This window comes from Impatiens glandulifera, chromosome 3 (assembly GCF_907164915.1).
Source record: "Impatiens glandulifera chromosome 3, dImpGla2.1, whole genome shotgun sequence".
NCBI lineage: Eukaryota > Viridiplantae > Streptophyta > Magnoliopsida > Ericales > Balsaminaceae > Impatiens > Impatiens glandulifera.
Genome location: NC_061864.1, coordinates 26,854,360 through 26,875,446, shown reverse-complemented (window position 1 = coordinate 26,875,446; position 21,087 = coordinate 26,854,360). Strand labels below are relative to the sequence as shown.

Sequence of the window (21,087 nt, the reverse complement as noted above, 5' to 3'; positions counted from 1 at the left end):
GCAAACATACATCGTGATTACCTATATGAAACGCCCTGTAAAACTCGCAGTTCAATGAAACCAAATTTACATTCCTTTTATTATATATATTTCCATTTCCTCTAAAGGTATGCCGTGTCCTTCCCAATGGTTATTAGTTAAAAAATCATCTAGTTTGAAGAACAAAATCAAAATTCAATTGCATAACTAATCTACTTACCTATTCTATTAAACGAAAACACCTAACATTTATCTACTACTAACGTAAATCCTAGTCACATACCCTTTGCATGAAATCATTCATTTTAAATCCTACTATATTGTAATTTTCAAAAGCATCACCTATTTAGGTTCTCTATTTTTCCACCAATGGTTGTTGAAATTATGTGTCCAGTAAGAGCTTCATTACCATTCACAATAGGGTGAACATCTCTTGTTAATTAATACACCAGACCAACATTTAACAACCATTTGTAATCCACAACTAAACTTCTCCTAATGAAGACACTAGAATAATGTTACACTAGTAGAAAATGTGTAATTATTGAGGAGGCTCACCAAGAGCGATTAAATGCACTCAAAATTTGTTTTTAACCGAGAGCATTGGGTTTTCCTCACGAATATATATCAAGGTCACCGAGAGCAACAATTATCTCTCTTTGATAGTCATTATTTCTGAGGGTCTTTGATGTCAGCTCTCGGTGAAATCCTTTAAATTTACCCACCAACCGTTTCCTTCCTTTCTTCTTTCTTCTTCTTCCTCTCACTTTTGTCTCTAGCTAAATCTGCCGATTCTCCAATCCGCCGATTCTTCCCACAGATCTGCTTCGTCCGTCCGCATATCGCTCCGCCCGTCCTCCGCCTGTTCGTCCGTCTGTCGCTCCGTCCTCCACCCAGATTGATTCTGTACAGCTAGAGAATCGTCCACATGTTTTAAGAGAACCTTCCACATGTTTTAAGAGAACCGTCCACATATAGGAATCTCTCGTTGATTTGTCCGCCCACAGATCCGCCTGACCTCTGATATATAATCCGACAACAAGGAGATCCTAGGGCTTTTACAGGTATGCAATTTATGTCTCATTAGAAATTAAGAAAATTTGCATACTTTTTTAAGATGTCAAGAACTGTCCAAAACAATTTCCAAATGGAATTGCTTTAACATATTTTCAACGTGAAAGGCTTAGGAAAATTTTGTGATGTTCACTTCTAGCCATTGTTTTAAACTTGATTTCATTCTATCCTATTCGTTTTTGATGTTAATTATATTTCAATGATTGAATCTTAGTTGATTTGGTTGATTACTAGGAAAGTGAAAGTAGGGAAGAAGAAGAAGATGTTAATGATGAAAATGAAGAACTTGATCCTAAAGTAGTATCAAGTGAGAAAGAACCAACCATTACTATAGTTCTTTTGCCAACGAAGGATCCAAATAAGCAGCTATCCAAAAAAGAACTGAAGAAAAAGGGAGCAGCTCTCGTTAATAATTGAAAGGAGTCTCCTAGGGAGTGCTGCTCTCGTTAATAATTGAAAGCAATTTCAAAGAGCTTTATATGCTCTCGGTTATAAGTTATCTCCGAGAACTTTTGATGCCCTCGCAAATGTCTTTTTTCTTTCACCGACAACTTTATCACCGAGTCGCGGCGAGAGCGTTTATCATAGGGCTGCAAATGAGCCGAGCTGAGCTCAAGCTTGCTGGAGCTCGAGCTCGACTCGATTAAGTATTTATTAGCTCGACTCGAACTCGAGCTCGAACGAGCTTATAAATTTGAGCTCGAGTTCGACTCGACTATATTACCTAGAAGCTCGGCTCGACTCGAAAGCTTGAACAAAAATTGAATTTTCAAGCTCAAACTCGAACTCGAACTCGAGCTCGAACTCAAACCCAAACCAAATTTATTTGTAAAATTAAAATATTAAACTTTCATACATATTAAACATTTAAAACATGATATTTCAAAATTAAAATATTAAACAATCATAACTATTCAAAATTCTAAAACATGATAATCCAAAACATTAAATCACCGTTACTAATCAAAATTCTAAAACATAAAATTCAAAAATTTAATACAAAACTATATAAATTGTTTGAATATTCAATATATTAATATTTTTAACTCATATTCTTCAATCATAGCACACGTACAACAACCTGCATTCAATAATATGAAATGTTTAATCTTACAAATAATTAATATAAAAAAATAAATGTTAAAACAAATAATTAAAATTTAACACATTTTAAGTCTTCTCTTTCTGAAAAAGTAAAAAATTAATTAAATATGATAAAATTCAGTAGTATGTAACATAAGAATTTAATAATGAAAAGTTATTTTAGTGTTCTTTTTATATAATAAATATATTAATTTTTTTTTCTCTTTAAATATTATATATTATACTTTTATTATATAAAATATATTAATATTACTTTTATTATAAATAATATATTAACCATTTTTATTTCTTTTTATATCTAATTAATTATTATATCTTAATATTATTTTTATTATATATAACATATTAACCTTTTTTTTCAATATTATATATAATATACTTTTATTATATATAATTTATTAAACTTTTTTTTTTTATCTTTTTCCGTCTTTTTTTTTTATAATCAAATGTGTTATTCTATATATTCATTCAACCTATAGAATAATCGAAAATAAGTTTATCCTAATACATGAAAAAAGGATATATAAGCATAAATATTTTTTAATACATCAAAAATAAGATGAACAAGAGTTACCTTATCAATGAGTTAACCAATAAAATACTTTTTTCCTTTCTTGTTGCTGGATCTCCTTAAGGTAAAAAACAAAAACAATAGTTATCATAAAAGTGAAAATAAATTTAATTACCTATAAGCCTCCTCTCTTCTGAATGAGATCAATGTGAAGATGGAAAAAGAAGAAAATGAATAGATGAAGAGTGAAAAAATTGTGAAGAATAAAGAAGAAGAGATTATGAGCAGAAATGGTGTAGAATGAATGAAGAAAATATGAAGAGTGAAAGAACCGTGAAAAGTGAGTGAAAGAAATAGTGAAGATGAAAGAGAAAATGAAGGAAGAATGAAAGAAGAGAAAATGAAGGAAGAATGAAAGAAGAGGCACGTAGATTAGATGAAGAATATTAGGTTAGATAAAGAGTCGTAGATGTGTTAGGAATTAGAATTTTACTTTATGGATTGTGGGCCTTTATATGGGCTTTGAAGAGAAAGAGAGGAAAAAATATATTATTTGAGTTTTAATATTAAATGAATAAAAAATATATACTATATACTCAGGCTCAAAAAACTCGACAAGCTATCGAGTAAGCATTATATGAGCTCGAACTCGACTCGAATTTTAAACGAGCTGGCTCGAGCTCGACTCGAGCTCGGTCAAAGTCAATCTCAAGCCGAGCTTTGACCGAGCAGCTCGCGAGTGGCTCACGAGTAGCTTGACTCATTTGCAGCCCTAGTTTATCGCCCTTGGTGACAGCTTCTTTCACCAAAGGCATACAACCTTTGTCCGAGGGTTTATGCCCTTCTTAATAAACAATTTTTTACTAGTGTTATAATTATCTGAATTAGATCCTAATTTAAATTGTGAGAAATTAAATCTGAATGCAGCGGAAGTGTACCTTAATTATAATCATGAATCTTCTCTTTTTTAAAACTTTCCTTATATGGAATGATTGTTCTAATTTAATGAGTACGACAATAGTTTTTCTCTCTATTGATGGGGACGCAAATGAGAATTATTCGTTCCTCAAATGGGTCAATTACCATTACATATAATCAACATTATGTCAGTTATTATTGTTTAAATAATTCTAATTTAGCCCTTCATAAATTAAATATATCACTTAAGATACCCTCACTTTATATTCATGACAAATACACACATAAGCATAAACTTAATTTACATTAGATCACATTATTTTTGTTTATATTTAAGATGATATTTACACAATTATTTATTATACTAGTAATCCATAAATTCCGACAAATCAAACTAAGAGTGTGATATAAAAATTTGTCAAATTAACAATTAGACAAATAATATAATTTTTATATTTTTAAATGGTAATAACAAACAAATTTGGACAGTGTTGTCGATTAATTATGTGTCTTGGGGTCATAGGGTGGGGAAGATTGTCATGTGTTTGGAGGATTTTTGGAATGTACGAAGATTGTTCTTTAGTGGTTCGAGTGTGAAAACTCAAACTTATAACCATGAGAACCTGAGTTAGTGTTATACTAATGAGCCGTGTTATCTTTATAAAATAATTATTTGTGTAAAATATATATATATATATATATATATATATATATATATATATATATATATATATAACGTCCATTCATATGATTCATAAAAAAACCCTACAAAATTTGAAAGCAACTTTTAAATGAATTCAGGTGAAAATGTCACCTTTAAATGATAGATTTGGTTTGGGTTTGATTCAACAATATCATCTCTACATTCATTAACTCACCAAACCAACAACTTCAGAAAGTTTGAAAATATTAGTTCAATACAAAAGGTAAAAAATGAATTAAATGAACATCACAACTAAAAAACAACTAAAAAAAGTGACTTGATTATATTTTTTTACATGGCTACCATCTTCATTTAAATCAAGATAAGTTTTGGGAGAATCTGTTTAAGTTAAAAATATTTATCCCCATAACTACCTTAAGTAACAATTATTCTGGTCTTTCCAAAACATTCTTGTTATTTTCTTAGTTTTGGATTTGGATAATTAATCTCTAGAATTTCATAACTCTCAATAATTTTTATCATGACTTAGTTTATAATGGATCTAACTTTCCTCGTAAAATTTATAATCTTTACGGGAAAGTGACTTAATAAAAAGTACTTAGTTGAAAAAAAAATCCTCAAAACTAAAGAAATTGGCCAACCAAAAGTAAAAGAGATACACAAAGAAGACTAAATCTGATATTAAAAAAAGTCGTCGAAAGAGCCTAAATAACTTGAGAAAATGAATAAGTTTATTTTCTTTAGTAACAAGTTTATATAAAGATATAGAGGAGGTGAATTGCACACAAGAATACAATTGCTTTAAATACTATATTAATCTATTTAATCTTTTTTTTTAAATTATATATTATCTCTTTTTCTATAAAAAAAACCCCTCGAATTCTTCTCCATTTGTTGAGATGTAGTGTTGTTGAAGTACTAAAATTTCACACTATCTCCTGATAAAATGAAAGGTTTGTTTGAAGTAATCTAACCATGCATTAATCATAACTTTTTTTTTCAATCATTTAAAATTTATTTTTTATAACATTTCAAAATTATAACTATTTGACCCAAATAATTAATTCATGATCATACATTTACAAAACAAAAACATATTGTTTGGAAATAAACCCACATTATATCAATTGGTATATTATTATCACATTTTACTTAAGATCCAAATTAAAAAAAAACAATAGAAACTTTGATCATACTTTAAATAAATGGTATTTATATCCAATGGATGGACAATTATTAAATTAAAATTCTTTATACCTAATAAAACAAAATAAAACCTTTTAAAGGAAGACAAATAATTTTTAGTTTTAATTTGGTAATTATGATGAATTAATATTACATAAAAAAAATAGCAGTTTTGAAATAGTACCCTCATGATTCTCTTCTATTACGTGTTGACGTACACAAGGAGCGGCAAAGATTTTCTCACTTGTGGACAGCTATTATCTGTAAAATGATTATTAAAATGTATTAATTAATTTTGATTTAACTTAATTATATTATAATGCATGTTGGATCATTGTTGAAACTACTGGGAAATTGTTTTCTTAATTCTCAATTGAACTTGTATTATCTATTTCTCTTTAACTGAACGAAGCGTTCAATGGAAGATGAAGATATTTTATTAATATAAAGTTTATCTATTATTGTAATTGTACAATGTTCTTAAGTCTTGTTTGTTTTCGAATTTAGGTTATTCAATTCATTTAGGAGATTATTTATACTTTTAAAATGTCTGAAATATTAAATTGAGACTTTTTTTTAGGGTAAATTAAAATTTTGAATATTTTCTTTCAAAATAAAATAATACTCAATTGAATTTTTTATTTTTATAAATAACTTTAAAATAAAAACCTCATAGTGATAGAGAGAGGGAATTTGGTGAGAGAATTATTGGTTGAAAAATGTAAAAGTGGGAGGAAAGAGAGAAAAAAGAGAAATTATTCAACTCATTCCCTCGCCAAATTCTCCCACCTACTCCTTTCTCTTTTGATAATAAATTAGAAAACTTGGTCTGAGTAAATTTGTAAAGAAATTTCAATAATTTTAATTCTTGAACTAAAATTAATGCAACAAAGATGAAAAAAGAGGGCATAAAACGAGTTTCGGATCTTTCTTAAGCACCACGACTCCATCTTTCTCTCTCACACACAAAGATGTGTTCTTTATCTATATAAAAGAAGGGTCCCTGGCCTGTTGTCAAGCCATTTCTTCTTCGTTCTTCTCTCTCTAATCGATCAATCCTTAAAGCATTCACACTTTTCCACACTATTCTTATTCTTCTCCTGCTTGAGATTGTTGAATTAATTGTTTGATTCTGAAATTTGAGGTTTATCAGTGATGGAGAATATTGATTCTTCTTCTATTGAAGGAAAGGAGGAAGAAGAGCTGATGATGATGATGAATTTGCCGCCGGGATTCCGATTTCATCCAACCGATGAAGAACTCATCACACACTACTTATCAAAGAAGGCTATGAACAACGATTTCTCGGTCATTTCAATCGGAGAAGTTGATCTCAACAAGGTCGAGCCATGGGATTTGCCTTGTAAGTATCTCATGAAATTATTGACAGAAAAAAAAACTTTTCTTTAATTTGATTTGATTGATTTTGATTTTACAGGGAAAGCGAAAATGGGGGAGAAAGAATGGTACTTTTTCTGCGTGAGGGATAAGAAGTATCCGACTGGTTTAAGAACGAACAGAGCTACGGAGAAAGGATACTGGAAAGCAACCGGGAAAGACAGGGAGATTTTCCGGGGGAAATTGTTGATCGGAATGAAGAAAACTCTGGTTTTTTATATGGGTAGGGCTCCTAAAGGAGAGAAATCGAACTGGGTCATGCATGAATATCGTCTTGAAGGAGAAGTTCAAAGTCACGAATGGGTTATTTGTAGGGTTTTTCACAAGACTGCCGGCGGGAAGAAAATACCCATCTCAGATTTATTTCCGATTAAGAATTCAACTATCGCCGCCGTTGGAACGCCCAGTCCTCTTCCATCATTGACGGATCAGTCCTCCTCTTCTACTGGTTTCGCGGCTGACGTACCTTGCTTCTCCAACACCAATCAATTAGATATCAAAGATTACATCATCAATCGTGATTTCTCACCAGCACCACCACCGCTGCCGCCACCACCTTCTTACTCAATGATGAATCCGATCCAACAATACCCAGATCAGCCTGTCATTCAAGATCGAACCTTCATGACGAATTCAGTGAATTACAACAGACCTAACAATAACATGAAACAGACCATGAAAACAGAGTTTGTGAGCTTGTCTGATCAGGATTCATGCATGGGCAACGACGACATCCCGGTGTTGTCGCACTGGGAAACGGGGCGGCGGTCATTTCAGGGTGCGGATATGTCAACTGTGCAAATGGGTTCCGGTGGCCTTTGGTATTTTGACCCTTGATTCAAATCCAAAACAAAATGGACGATGATCGAAAATCATGACCAGCTATTATTGTTATTATTTTATTAAATATACAATATCAAAATACACATCATACAATGATACAAGGGGGTGTGAAACAATTGGCTGTTGAAGATGTTCCTCTTATTGAACGTCAAAATGAGGATGCGGTTGAGGATTAAGTTCAAGATCATGATCCAAAACTTATGATTGGTTTTAACCGGTGGCAACGAAATATGTGATCGAAATGGGTTGACTATCAACTAACATTATTTATTTGTGATTTGTAATATGATATAGATTATCAAGATGTTGCGGAGGAGTGTCTCAAAACAAATAAAAGTCAGTGTCATGACATGCTATTTGATGATATTTGCATAAGTAGTTTACTCGTCGGCCCATAGGTGGTTTCCACGGTTGGGGACAAGGACGGATCTATGTACAATTTTCAATAATAATCTGTATGTAAATGACAATAACGACGGGAAAATACAATCGTTATTATTAGTTTTTGCCGCTAGAGGAATTTAGCGACAATAAACTAAGTATAGTTTGTTTATTTACTTGATATTATTATTCTAGCCCGGATAATTTTTAGAAAAAATAAGCCCGACTAGATTTTAAATCCTAGTTCCGCCCTGTTGGGGGAGTTTGTATCATAATAAGATTCCTTTTGACCATCACTTCAACACATTATGACTCATGTCTAGGTCATCGAATACTCTAGGTGGTTTCCTATTGAGTTGGCTTATTGCAACGATTCCTCGGTGTTCAATGTTCGGTCCTCTATTTTTTGCATTGTGCACTTTGACAAACGTTTAATGATCTTGTCATATGTCATTCAGAATGTTCATCACGACTTTACTCTTGTTGACGTGCTTGTATATATGGTTTTGAAGGGTGGGTTGTGATAACTTTGTGGTCATGTGGCTCTTTGGAAAACGCTTTATCCAGGTTTATGTCGATTCTAATTTGCTTCTCCATGTTTGAGAACATTTTTGAAGTTGTGTCGACGTTGTACCTTGTGTTCATATTTTCGATTATCATCTCAATTGTTTGTTGCTCTGTTGGAGACTAGTCGACGCTAGTGGACACAACCTATCACCGTTCGATGAATACCCAAAACGTTTCATTCTCCAATTACTTCACATGCTTAAGCTTTTTCTTTAGTCCTTTTTTGTGTGATGTACATATTGAATCTTTTAGTGAACGCATCAGCTAGTTCCTTGATTGTCTCACATTGAGCGATACAATTTTGTAAATACAATTTCAGTGCTAGGGAAGATTCAAAGAAGAGTTAGTGTGTCTAGGTACATTTCCATGTACCATGAGGGGTCTTTGTCGTTGTTTTTGGCACAATTAGAATCCCAAATCGATAGATAATTAGAGTGAGAGAAGTTTCTTAGTATATAAAAGAAACTATTTTCACTATTAGAATAAAATCGCACATCGGAAGATGATGGAAGTGGGGGAAGTTTCTTAGTGTATAAAAGAAACTCTCCCCCTTTGGTTTATTACACTCAATACTTGTATCTCTTCTTCCTTATTTATTGATAGCCTTAGTGCTCAGAGACACAGACAAAATTTTGGCCGAACTCCGTTAACAAATTATATTAGTGTGTTCTTTTGTTTGTTTCTTCTTTCGTTTCTGTCAGTTTTTTCCAACAAGTGGTATTAGAGTCGAAGGTTTGTCCTTGGCATGGCGGTTGAGTCTTAAAAAGGGGCATCAACTCCTTCGTCATCCTAGACGAGGACCCCGATGTCGAATTCGAAGTTGAGTTGGAAATCTTTGATGGAACTTGGTATTTTGGCATGTGGCAAGGTGACGTTCTAGATTGTCTTTTTCAGTAGGGTCTAGATGTTGTTATTGAAGTCGGAAAGCCAGATGGTATAAAGAAAAAAATGGAGTATCATGAATCGGTTGGCGTGCGAAACAATTCGATCATGATTGTCTAGAGAGTAAAAGTATGCCATGAAGAGCGAAACTTCTACACAAACTATGGCAAACATTGGAGGACAAAATTTTGAAGAAGAGTGGTCAGAATAAGCTCCTTATGAAGAAGCGATTGTTCAGGTTTTATTCCCATTCAGGTACTACCATGAATGAACATATTACTAAGTTTAATAAATTAGTAGCATATATGTTAAATCATGATGTGAAGTTTGAAGATGAAGATCTAACTTTGATGTTGTTATCGTCCCTTCCTGATTAATTTGAACATTTAGAAACAACGTTATTTCATAGGAAGGGAAATGTTTCTCTTGATGCTGTAAATTCTACTTTATATAGTCATGAATTGAGAATGCAGAAAAAAAAGAAAAAAATAGCTATAGTAGGTGAAATATTAGAAGGATTGATGGTCATGGGCCATCAACAAAGCAAATCAAAAAGGGGAGGAGGAAGATCCAAAAGCAGAGTTGCCAAAGATGAATGTGCTTTCTGCCGCGAGAAAGGACATTGGAAAATTAATTGTCCAAAGTTGAAGAAGAAAGAGAAAGATTCTGAAGATGCAAAAGTTGCATAAAACAGAGATGATGCATATTCAGAATTTTCTTTGTCGATGTCATAGACAACATCACATCCTTGCGTATATATTTGACTCAGCTTGCACTTATCATATGACACCAGTTCAAAAATGGTTCTTTAACTTTAAGTAACGAGATGGTGGAGTTATTTACATGGGAGATGCTAATACATGTAAAATAAAAGGATAGGTTCAATCAAGTTGAGAAATAATGATGGATCCACCAGAATTATCAGAGATATTCGGTACATACCGAATATGAAAAAGAATCTCATTTCTTGAGGGCCTTGATGTTAAAAAGCCTACATATGAAATAGAAATTCTTAAGGTAATCTTTAGAGCACTAGTGATGTTGAAAGCTATTAGAAAAAGTAATAATTTGTATTACTATCAAGGTAGTACAATTAATGGGACAACAATTGTATCAACTTCTAAAAGTAATAAAGATTTAGAGGCAATAAAGCTATGACATATGCGATTGGGGCATGCTGATGAGAAATCTATGCAAACTCTTGTCAAGCAAGAATTGTTGAAAGGTACAAAAGTTTGTAAATCATATTTTTGTGAACATTGTGTTATGGGAAAACAAAGGCAAGTAAAATTTGACACTATTATCCATAACACCAAGGGTATTTTGGACTATGTGCACTCAAATGTTTATGGACCATCTTAGACCCCATCTCTGGAGGTAGACATTAATGTTACTTTTGTTGATGATTTTTCTAGAAGTGTATGGGTGTTTACTATGAAGAACAAAGATGAAGTGTTTGAGATTTTTCGTAAATGGAAAACTCAAGTTGAAAACGAGACAAGAAGAAAGATCAAATTTCTTCAGACTGATAACGGTTGAGAATATAAGAATGATCCATTCCTAAAGTTATGCAAAGAGTGTGACATTGTCGACACTTCACAGTTAGAAAAACACCACAGCAGAATGAAGTATCGGAACGTATGAACATAACATTGATGGAGAAAGTTTGTTGTATGCTGTCTGTACTTGGTGGCAAGACTCCATTAGAGGTATGGTGTAGAAAAACCTGCAACTAATTATGATTATTTGCATATTTTTGGTTTCACTGCATATTATCATGTAGTTGAATCAAAGTTAGATCTATGAGGAAAGAGGACTCTTTGTATGATGAGACTTACTATTGGAGTTAAAGGATATCGCTTCTAGTGTTTGGATACAAAGAAAACCATTATCAATAGAGATGTTACTTTTAACGATTATTTAATGTTGAATAAGGTAACAACAGACAAGATTAATTATACTCCGCAACCGGTGGCGTTTGAGTAGATAAAGATAAGCCAACTATAAGTGACTCTCCGACGACAGATGAAGAGTCAAATGAGAAAGAGGTTTCGACCCAAGAACCTTCACAACAACGTGAATCATTTGTTGTGAACAAACCAAGACGAGTTATTCAAAAACCAGTTCGGTTTGTATACATGGCGGCCTATGCACTTCCAGTCATAGATGATGTTCCATCCACTTTTTCAGATGTTAGTCGAAGTACTGAAAATGGAAAGGAAATGTGTTATGGAAGATGAGATGAATCTCTTCAGAAGAATGAGATATGCAAGTTGACGCATATACCAAAAGGAAAGAAGGCTATTGGTTGTAAATAGATATTTGCTAAGAAAGAATGATTTCCCAAAAAAATTTATGTTCGCTACAAGACAAAATTTGTAGCTAAAGACTACGCTAAAAAGGAAGGAGTTGATTATAATGAGGTACTTTCTCCTGTTGTTAAACATCTTCCATTAGATTTTTGTTTGTCTTGGTAACGCAAATGAATTTGGAGCTAGCTCAACTAGATGTGAAGACCGCAGACATACACAGTCATTTGAATGAGGAAATATACATATATCAACCAGATGGATTAAAAGTTGCTGATTAAGAAAATTGAGTTTACAAGTTGAACGAATTATTGTTCAGGTTGAAGCAATCATTGAGACAATGGTACAAGAGACTTGACAAGTTTATGATGGAGCACAAGTACACAAGAAGTATATTCAATTCTTGTGTGTATTTGCGAAAATTGCAAGATTAGTTTTACATCTATCTACTCTTGTGTATTGATGATATGTTGATAATATCAAAGAACAAATATGAAATTGACAAATTGAAGGCTCAATTGAGTAAAGAGTTTGAATCGGCGTTGAAAAGCGCCAATTGGAAGTACTTAATAACTGTTTTTTAATAATGAAGATTAGTATTGATATTGTGCAAGGTGGAGATTTATTATTTTTGGCACAATTAGAATCTCACATCAGAAGATGATGGGAGTGAAAGTAGTTTCTTAATATATAAAAGTAACTCATTTCACAATTAGAATAGAATTCCACATCAAAAGATGATAGGAGTGAGGAAAGTTTATTAGTGTATAAATAAATTCTCCCCCATTTGGTTTATTGGACTCAATACTTGTATCTCTTTTTTCTTATTAATTGATAGTCTTAGTGCTCGAAGATATAGGAAACATTTTGGCCGAACTCCATTATCAAATTCTGTTAGTGTGTTCTTTCGTTTATTTCTTTTTTTCTCTTCTGTTAGTTTTTCCAACAGTTTAGATATAGATGACCCATTACAGCTAAGTACATCTCCACGTACCATGAGGGGTCTTTGTCCCATACGTATTTTATCATATCAAGAAGTTGGAGATCATGAGGGATGAATGTTTTTTCGGCATCCCTCAAGCTCTTCCCCAATCACGGTAAACCATGAGGCTTTTTCCTCCTTCATTAGCACCAACTATGCTTGCATTTATTCTTGAATGGTCATTCTTGAATGGTCTACAACTTGGACATCATTTTATCGTAATATCTTGTGGGACTTGTTGAATCAAAGCAATTAAGGCCTTAAGCCCATGGGTTTCTACATACTGATGTGTTTCTTGGATGGCTCTCGTCGAAATATTATTGAGCTCTGACTTGTCGTACCAAAAGCATTCATCTTCAACTTGATCAATCGAGTTAGGAGTTTGAAATGAGTTATGTAGATTAGTAGTTGCTAGAGCAGCATTGGGTCCAAGATTATAAACAAGATTAGAATTTGGCTTTAGGAGGTTTACTCAATCTTCACTAACTTCTGCGGTAAGGCCGACCATCTTATTAGTCGTCTATTTAAACATGGCATTCACATCATTTATCTCAACTTTCAATGAGTTCTCAATTGGATGCTTTCCATTACCATTTATTTTTTTTTTAGAAATTTGTCGGTTATAAGATCTTGTTTAGATGGGGTTGTGTTTGACTTATTGACAATCGAGGACTATAGGTGATGAATGGAGGTATCAACCATTTAATAGATAAACCAAACTATCTTATGCATGTACGTGTTTTCTAAAGGAGGATAGACATATATTTTTCCACTTCTAGTTTTATTCGTAAAAGTGTCATTATATTTTTTTTCAAGAAGCCATAGTGTACTGATGGGCGTCTATCTATCTATAAATCATGCACATATTTAGATAAATAATAGACATGTATTTGGCTTGTTGTTGGTTTAGTTGCATTAACAACAAGTCTTGGGATAGAGATTTGATTTTTGTATCTAAGGCTTCCAAGAGTAGAAGAGAAAGTCCAACCGACTAAGGGACCAGGTGCCATCCTAATAAGAAAACGCTAACTTAGTTGGAAATTTTAACGCACCACCACTATGAACCCTTACCGAAGGAAGACTCACAAACATAAACAAAGATCGATCCCGAGATATCCTAGTTTTTATTCTCGCATTATCTCTCATTAAAAGATCATCAATTCTTGTTGGCACATCATAGCATGTAAATCAATATGTGTAGGTGACGTCACATAGCGCACCGTCTACACTATCTTAAATTAAATGCAATGTGCCTAAAATGTAGAAACCACATAAACAAGTACGTTTCAAATTATATACCCTCTCATTATGTAATTTTTAATAGTGTAAAAGACTCCTATTTTTTTGAAATAAAAATTTGTTTTGAATTAAGCATCACGTCCCCAACAGAGTCGTTAGTTTATGTACGCCCTAAAATCGGTCTACGCGGATTTTCAACTCTTCGTTATCTGGTCATTGAGAGTGATCACATAATTTGATCTTTAAGAAAATAGGAAAGAATACTTATATTCTATGAAGTTCGGTTCTTAGTTACACTTGGGAAAGACATTGGCATTATACCTAACATGTCTGTCTAAAAGACGGTCTTTACTAAGAAACTTTTGTGTTTATTTAAGACATGATAATTTGACACTAAAAGTATAATTTACAAACATTAAGAATACTTATAAGGTTGAAACCTAATTATATCTTAAGACTATGGACAATGCCCAATCTGATCATTAAACACGTGTCAAGGTCAATCATAGTGTATAAGTAGAATTGGTACGAATAGAAGTGAAACACACTTGTAGCGAGAGAGGGTAACAAATGATTAAACACTAAAATCTGTTGGGAAAAATTAAAATAAATTAAAGAAAATAGTTAATTAAGTGAGAAATAATTAACTTGAAATAGAAATAAACAAAAGCTATGATCTGGAACATTATATTAACAACGTGATTTTGATGATGTTTAAATAGAATAAAGCTAAGTTGTCTATTTGTTTTATGAGGTGCATATAAGACTATGTTACTTTAGACGCGGTCTAATGTATGTTATCTTAGATGTCAAACGTATTTAGATGTGATAGTCTAACTCCTTTAGACGAGTTCTAAAGGGAAACATAGTTAGACGTGGTAGTCTAACTCCTTTAGACGCTTTCTAAAGGGAAACGTAGTTAGACGTGGTAGTTTAACTCCTTTAGACGCTGTCTAAAAGGAAACATAATTAGACGAGGTCATCTAACTCCTTTAGAAACGTAGTTAGACGAGGACCTCTAACTCCTTTAGACGCTGTCTAAAAGGAAACATAATTAGACGAGGTCATCTAACTCCTTTAGAAACGTAGTTAGACGAGGACCTCTAACTCCTTTAGACAAGGTCTAAAGGGATGCGTGGTTAGACGAGGACGTCTAACTCATTTAGATGAGGTCTAAAGGGATGCGTGGTTAGACGAGGTCATATAACTCCTTTAGACAAGGCCTAAAGTGATCCGTAGTTAGATGAGGATGTCTAACTCCTTTAGACGAGGTCTAAAGGGATGCGTAGTTAGACGAGGACATCTAACTCCTTTAGACGAGGTCTAAAGGGAAGCGTAGTTAGACGAGGACGTCTAACTCCTTTAGACGAGGACGTCTAACTCCTTTAGACGAGGTCTAAAGGGAAGCGTAGTTAGACGAGAATGTATAACTCCCTTAGACGCGGTCTAAAGGAGCACGTTTAATGCCTTTCTTCAGTAGCCATCCAAAGAAAGCATACGTCTAACCACGACTAACTAGTTGTCTACTACTTCTGCTCCACTCACTTTTGTGCAGTCTGAAAAGCCAGCTAATTGTATCAAATGAATGAACACCACGTACACAAATATCCTTCCAATTGTTTATCCAGTATAAGACAATATAAGAGGATATTCGGTGAACTACATGTTCGGTACGACCACGATCCAATTACTTAGAATCTGTTGTACTCTTGTACTATGGGCGACCTTCCAATGGACACATGCCACGTGTCTACAAAAAGATTTGACTGTTGGTGTCCTTCTACTAAAAATAGATGCTCAAGGACAATAGACGAATTACTACTGAAAACTGAATTACATTCGGTCGTTCAAAGTTTCAAATACGACGAACACTTCCGCACTAGAATCTGTTTCAATAGTTTGGAGGATTTTTGAAGAATAGAAACAGATACTAATCCCTCACAGGATTATTATCGAAGCGTTTATCATAAGCTGCTAATAATAGTCAGACCTTAGTCTCTATTGGTAGTATTGATCCAAACAAAACCATTAAAAAAATTAATGTTAACTTATAAGATGGTGATGAATATTATAAGAATTATGTAAGAATTTTCCTCATATTTTGTAGAGTTTCAAAATTCAAGTTAAAAATCATGAAGTATGATAAAATAAAGAAATTATTCTAAATGAGTCTTAAAATCGAGATATTTTGTAGAAATGTAAAATATATTTAAAACTAACTTTTATTTTTTCTGAATTTTATAAGATCGTTTGAAACATTAATAATAGAAAATGGGTAAGAAATAGGAACTCATAAGTAAAGAAACCTAATCCATGCTTGGGCTCAGGCCTAAGGTTAGGATCAAGTGAGATGAACAATTGTGTAGGTTTTATGCTAGGCTTGGATGAAATCCAAAGGCTGAGGGAGGTTAGAGAGGTTCGGTAATTGGCTTGGGAAGCCGAGCATGCTTGGTGAAGGCTTGAGCTTTAAAAGCTTAGGCCGAAACTCAAGTTTGGACCAAAGCAAAGGAGGACCAGGGTTAGGGATTGAAATCCCGAGACACCCTTGTTTAATTTCGTTCTTCTTGAATTTATTTCGCGCACCAAGAGAAGCCATTTCATAGTCGGATTATTGTTCGAGCATTTGTATTTTCGGTCTGCCGAGAGAAGCTGACATTCGTTTCTTCGGTCAGGACATCGCCATCCCCTTGTCATGACACACAAACAAACTAAAGAGAAATGATTATGAGAGGGAATTTGAGGGAAGGAATGATGTGACGCAATTTAATTAGCAAAAAAAAAAACAAAATTTCTCTCTCTTCTCTCTCTCCTCACCTTTTATCATTTTTCCAACCAGTGATGTAGTGACACATCATTCCCTCCCCCATTCCCTCCCCCTATCACTCCTCCAAACTAAAAGGAAAATATCTCCCCAATAACAATTTTAAGGCAAAACCCAAAATCCACAAATTTTTATTCAAATCTCTAGTGCTAAAAATAAGAACATTGGAAAACTCTTTAGGTCGTTTATGACTTGTTCGTATCGGCTAAAGGCATCATTCATTAGGGAAACCCATAATCGGATCGTGGACGAAAAACCAAGATTTTGCCCAGAAAGTTCAAATAACAAATCAAGGCTCTAAATTAAATTCTAAAACAATGAGAATCTTCTTTGTAACATTCATAATATGAACAAATTGTCAAGAACCCATCATTCAATGTGTTTTGAAAGCTATATTTTTCAAATTTCGTATCTTTAAAAATAATTCTTATTGTTTAAAGCTATATCAAAACACAATTATAGTTACACGAATTTAAGCCTAAAATATTCTAAAACTTATAAGAGATGTTTCTGGATCATTATCCTCGGATAAGAGCCCAAGAGTGATGATCCAATATTTTTGGATTTGAATTCAAATTTGGTCATATCGGATTTAAAACAAATTATAGAAAACTAAATTCATAGTTAGCTTCCAAATTGAAATAAGAACGCGACTACATCACTAGATCAAGCAATCTTATATTATATAAGAAAATAAAAACTCATGTGAAAAAAATAAACTTCAATTAGAAATTGGTATTACCTATTGAATTGAGACTTACAAGTTATTTCTTAATGATCCTAAGAGCATGGGAAACTATTTTCTAAGCCAAAAAGAGCCTTGAACCTTTACTATAAATATTCAACAAAAAACTTCAAAGCTCACATGACTGTACATGGCGGATTTTGATCAGGGTGCTCTAAGGCTTTGATTTATATTATAGAATGATCTATGGAGTTATTAATGTTGGAAATACACTTATTTTATTAATTAAATAAAAATTAAAATTTAAACAAATTTAATCTAAATTTAATTTATACCAAATTTAAATGTGAATTATTTGTGAAATTTAATCTAAATTAAATTCACATCAAATTCAAAGGAAAAAAAATCTAGATTTAAACGTATAAATTAATAAAAGTTCATTTTAAACGCATGTAATATTAAAAATTGGCTCATCTAGCCTTTATTAATAATCATAATTATTTTTTTTTTAAATTTTAATATTTATTAATTTAATATTTATTTTTTCCTTTACTCTTTTTTTTATTAATTAATTAATCCATTTATCTCATTTTATTATTTCTTATATTCCTTTTTATTAATTAATTAATATATTTATCTCTTTTTAATATTTTTTTTTGTTATTTAATTATTCTTTTTTATTTTTTTATTATTATTTTGTTTGTTTCTTTTTATATTAACATAGATTATTTTAAAATTAGTTAGTCATTTTAAAGACTAATATTTAAATATTGTAATGTATATAATCTTTTTTCAAAGAATTTTATTTATAGTGCAAACTATTCTGGTATAAAACAAATGAATATATGATTTTATAAACTAGCTAATTAAATAATAGTAAATATTAAAATACTTTATACATTATAATATTCAAGTATTAGTTCCTAAAAGAGATTAAATAATTTAAAAATAATAGAAAAAAACAAAAAAACAAAAGAAAATAATTAAATAACAAAAGAAAAATAGTAAAAGGAGATAAATAACTTAATTAGTTAATAGAAAAAATAGACAAAATTATAAAATGAGATAAATAAATAAATAAATTAATAAAAAAAAAGGAGGAGAGAGAAATGAATATTAAATTAATAAATATTAAATTTTTAAAAAAAATAACCATGATTAATTATGCGTCTAACTGAGTTGAGTTAGACGTAACATACGTCTAGACGAGCTTTTTTCCAAATTTAAATGTGAATTAAAGTGAAATTTAATCCAAATGAAAATAAATTTATTAACTATTCAATTAACATTAATTTTTTTAATGCGACAATTAACAAAATATTAAATATATTAGATATTGTTAATTTTCATTGTAATAATAATGAGTTTATTGTTACTTGAACTGATATCGATAATTATTGTTAGCAGTAGTTGAAACTATGCAAAGATGAAAAATGAAGAGGCAAGAAATGTTAGTAGTTGAATGATGGATTAATAACTGATGGATTGATTTTGATGGTTTAATTTCCATCTACATATCCATTCACCTTAATTCCTTTATCATGCATCATCTTATCATTTCTAACTCTAAAATTTAAAAAAAAAAATCCTTATCTTTGTGAGTGTTCTTTATTTTGTGAGGTTTTTCAAGTTCTTGACTCGACTATTTCTTTTGAAACTAGTTGATTGAATTCATCTATCTTTTTCATGTTCAATGCGTAGTGATTCTAGTACAGAATCACTACTAGATTCGTTGTATCATGGGAGACAGTTATCTGTGATAAACTCTAGCACAAACGGAAGACGATAAACTGTTTTAAAGAAAATGTTACTAAAATATACCTCGAATCAATATGTGAATTCAGTAATTTCGTTCATTGTATATTTTATTTTATTTCATTTCTTTATAGCATTGTATTTTATATATTTAATTATTATTTAAAGACAAAATAATTAACAGTCTTAAAACAGTTTCAGTGTTAGTGTGCTAAACTATTTAGTAGTTTGCACCGTCGAAAATATTTGTCTTTGATGTTTCAAAAATATGAATAGCGATGTTGGGAAAAAATAATTATTAACATTTTTTTTTGTGGTGTCAAAAGCTTAATTTTATAACGTAATATATATTGACATATAAATTTTCTCAAGTAAAATTATAAATATTATTTATATAAATATTTTTTATAAAATTAGAACACAGTAAGTTAATTTGTTCTAGTTTTAATTAAAAATTTGGTTGGTTATTAAAATTATTAATAATAAATGAAAATAACAAAATCATTAAGATGGTAGCTTCGATTTTTAACAAATTATGGGTGATTATAATTTAATAATAGTCGTTAAATTAATTATACTTGGAACATATGGTTTAGTTTTTAAATAATAATTATAAATATTAAATTAATTAAACGTCTGTAATTAATAAGAATATGGTAGGGTGATTACTAACTAAAGAGATATGATTTATCTATTTATACATGTATATATATTATAAACAATAAAAATCTACATACTCAATTTATATATTTAAAATAATTATTTTAATTATTATTGAATAAATAAAACCAAAATAATTAACCCCAAAGTTAAAGCCTAATTAAACAATTAATTAGATTAATTATTGTGATAATTAAAATCTAATTAATTAAAGATAATAACCAAATAAATAAATAAAATAATTTGGGATAAATGACTTACTCATTTTATCTCAAATTAATTTTAGAAAAATGAAAGAATTAAAATAAATAGTTTAGGATGAAATGTGTTACCCATTTTATCCCCAAAAATTATTTATTTAGCCCAAAAATATAAAAATAAATAAAACAATAGGCAAAATATTTTTATATTCGTTATAAATATTTTGTGTATTTTAAAGATTTAAAATGAAGTCAAAAGATTTAAAGAAAAATCAATTTCAAATAAACCTTTAAGATTTTTAAAATTAAAATAAAATCAATAATCTAGTGTAGTCAAAACCCAAAGGATTCGCTGCAATATGAATTACAACCATCGGATAGGCGCTAGATTTTCATCCAACGGCACATCGCTGCCCGCGTCACCCTTTGCAACAGAAGGAGCGCGCGCTCGCGAAGCAACGAATCAGTTAATGCCCCATTAGTTGAAATGCAACGGAGCGCCTAGAATGCAACATAATGCGGACATAACTTTAACATACCGCTTTGCGTCCACGTTTTTCCCAAAACGACGTCGTTTCATTTGTGGCCTTCGTCTTCGTCGCGTTCAACGGAGGGATAAGTACGACAATTATCTTTGATTTTTCAAAGATAGAACTCTATCGTTTCTAGATAGTTTGACTCCATTCAAAAGCTGAAATGATCACCCTACTTCGGTGATTATTTCTCTTATATCTATAGGCATCATTGATGCCTATTCCGACAACTGGTCGGAAGAACAACCAAAATGCCATTAATATCTTTTGACTAATTCAAGCCACTTATCTACCTCAACCGACTTCGGGAGGCTATAAATAGGCTCCCTTAACAATTCTGAATCGAGGAGATTACATATCAAGCCTCAAATCAGAATTTTTAGGAAATCTACCTTTG

General features: G+C 31.5%; 1 protein-coding gene across 1 annotated transcript; it reads left to right on the top strand.

Annotated features, from left to right (window-relative positions):
* Positions 1-6,553: 6,553 nt before the first annotated feature.
* Positions 6,554-7,897, top strand: LOC124932303 (NAC domain-containing protein 92-like). The gene is made up of 2 exons (XM_047472920.1): positions 6,554-6,798; positions 6,874-7,897. The coding sequence occupies exons 1-2, from the start codon at positions 6,591-6,593 to the stop codon at positions 7,668-7,670; spliced, it is 1,005 nt and encodes a 334-aa protein (XP_047328876.1). The 5' UTR covers positions 6,554-6,590; the 3' UTR covers positions 7,671-7,897.
* The last annotated feature ends 13,190 nt before the right edge of the window (positions 7,898-21,087 follow it).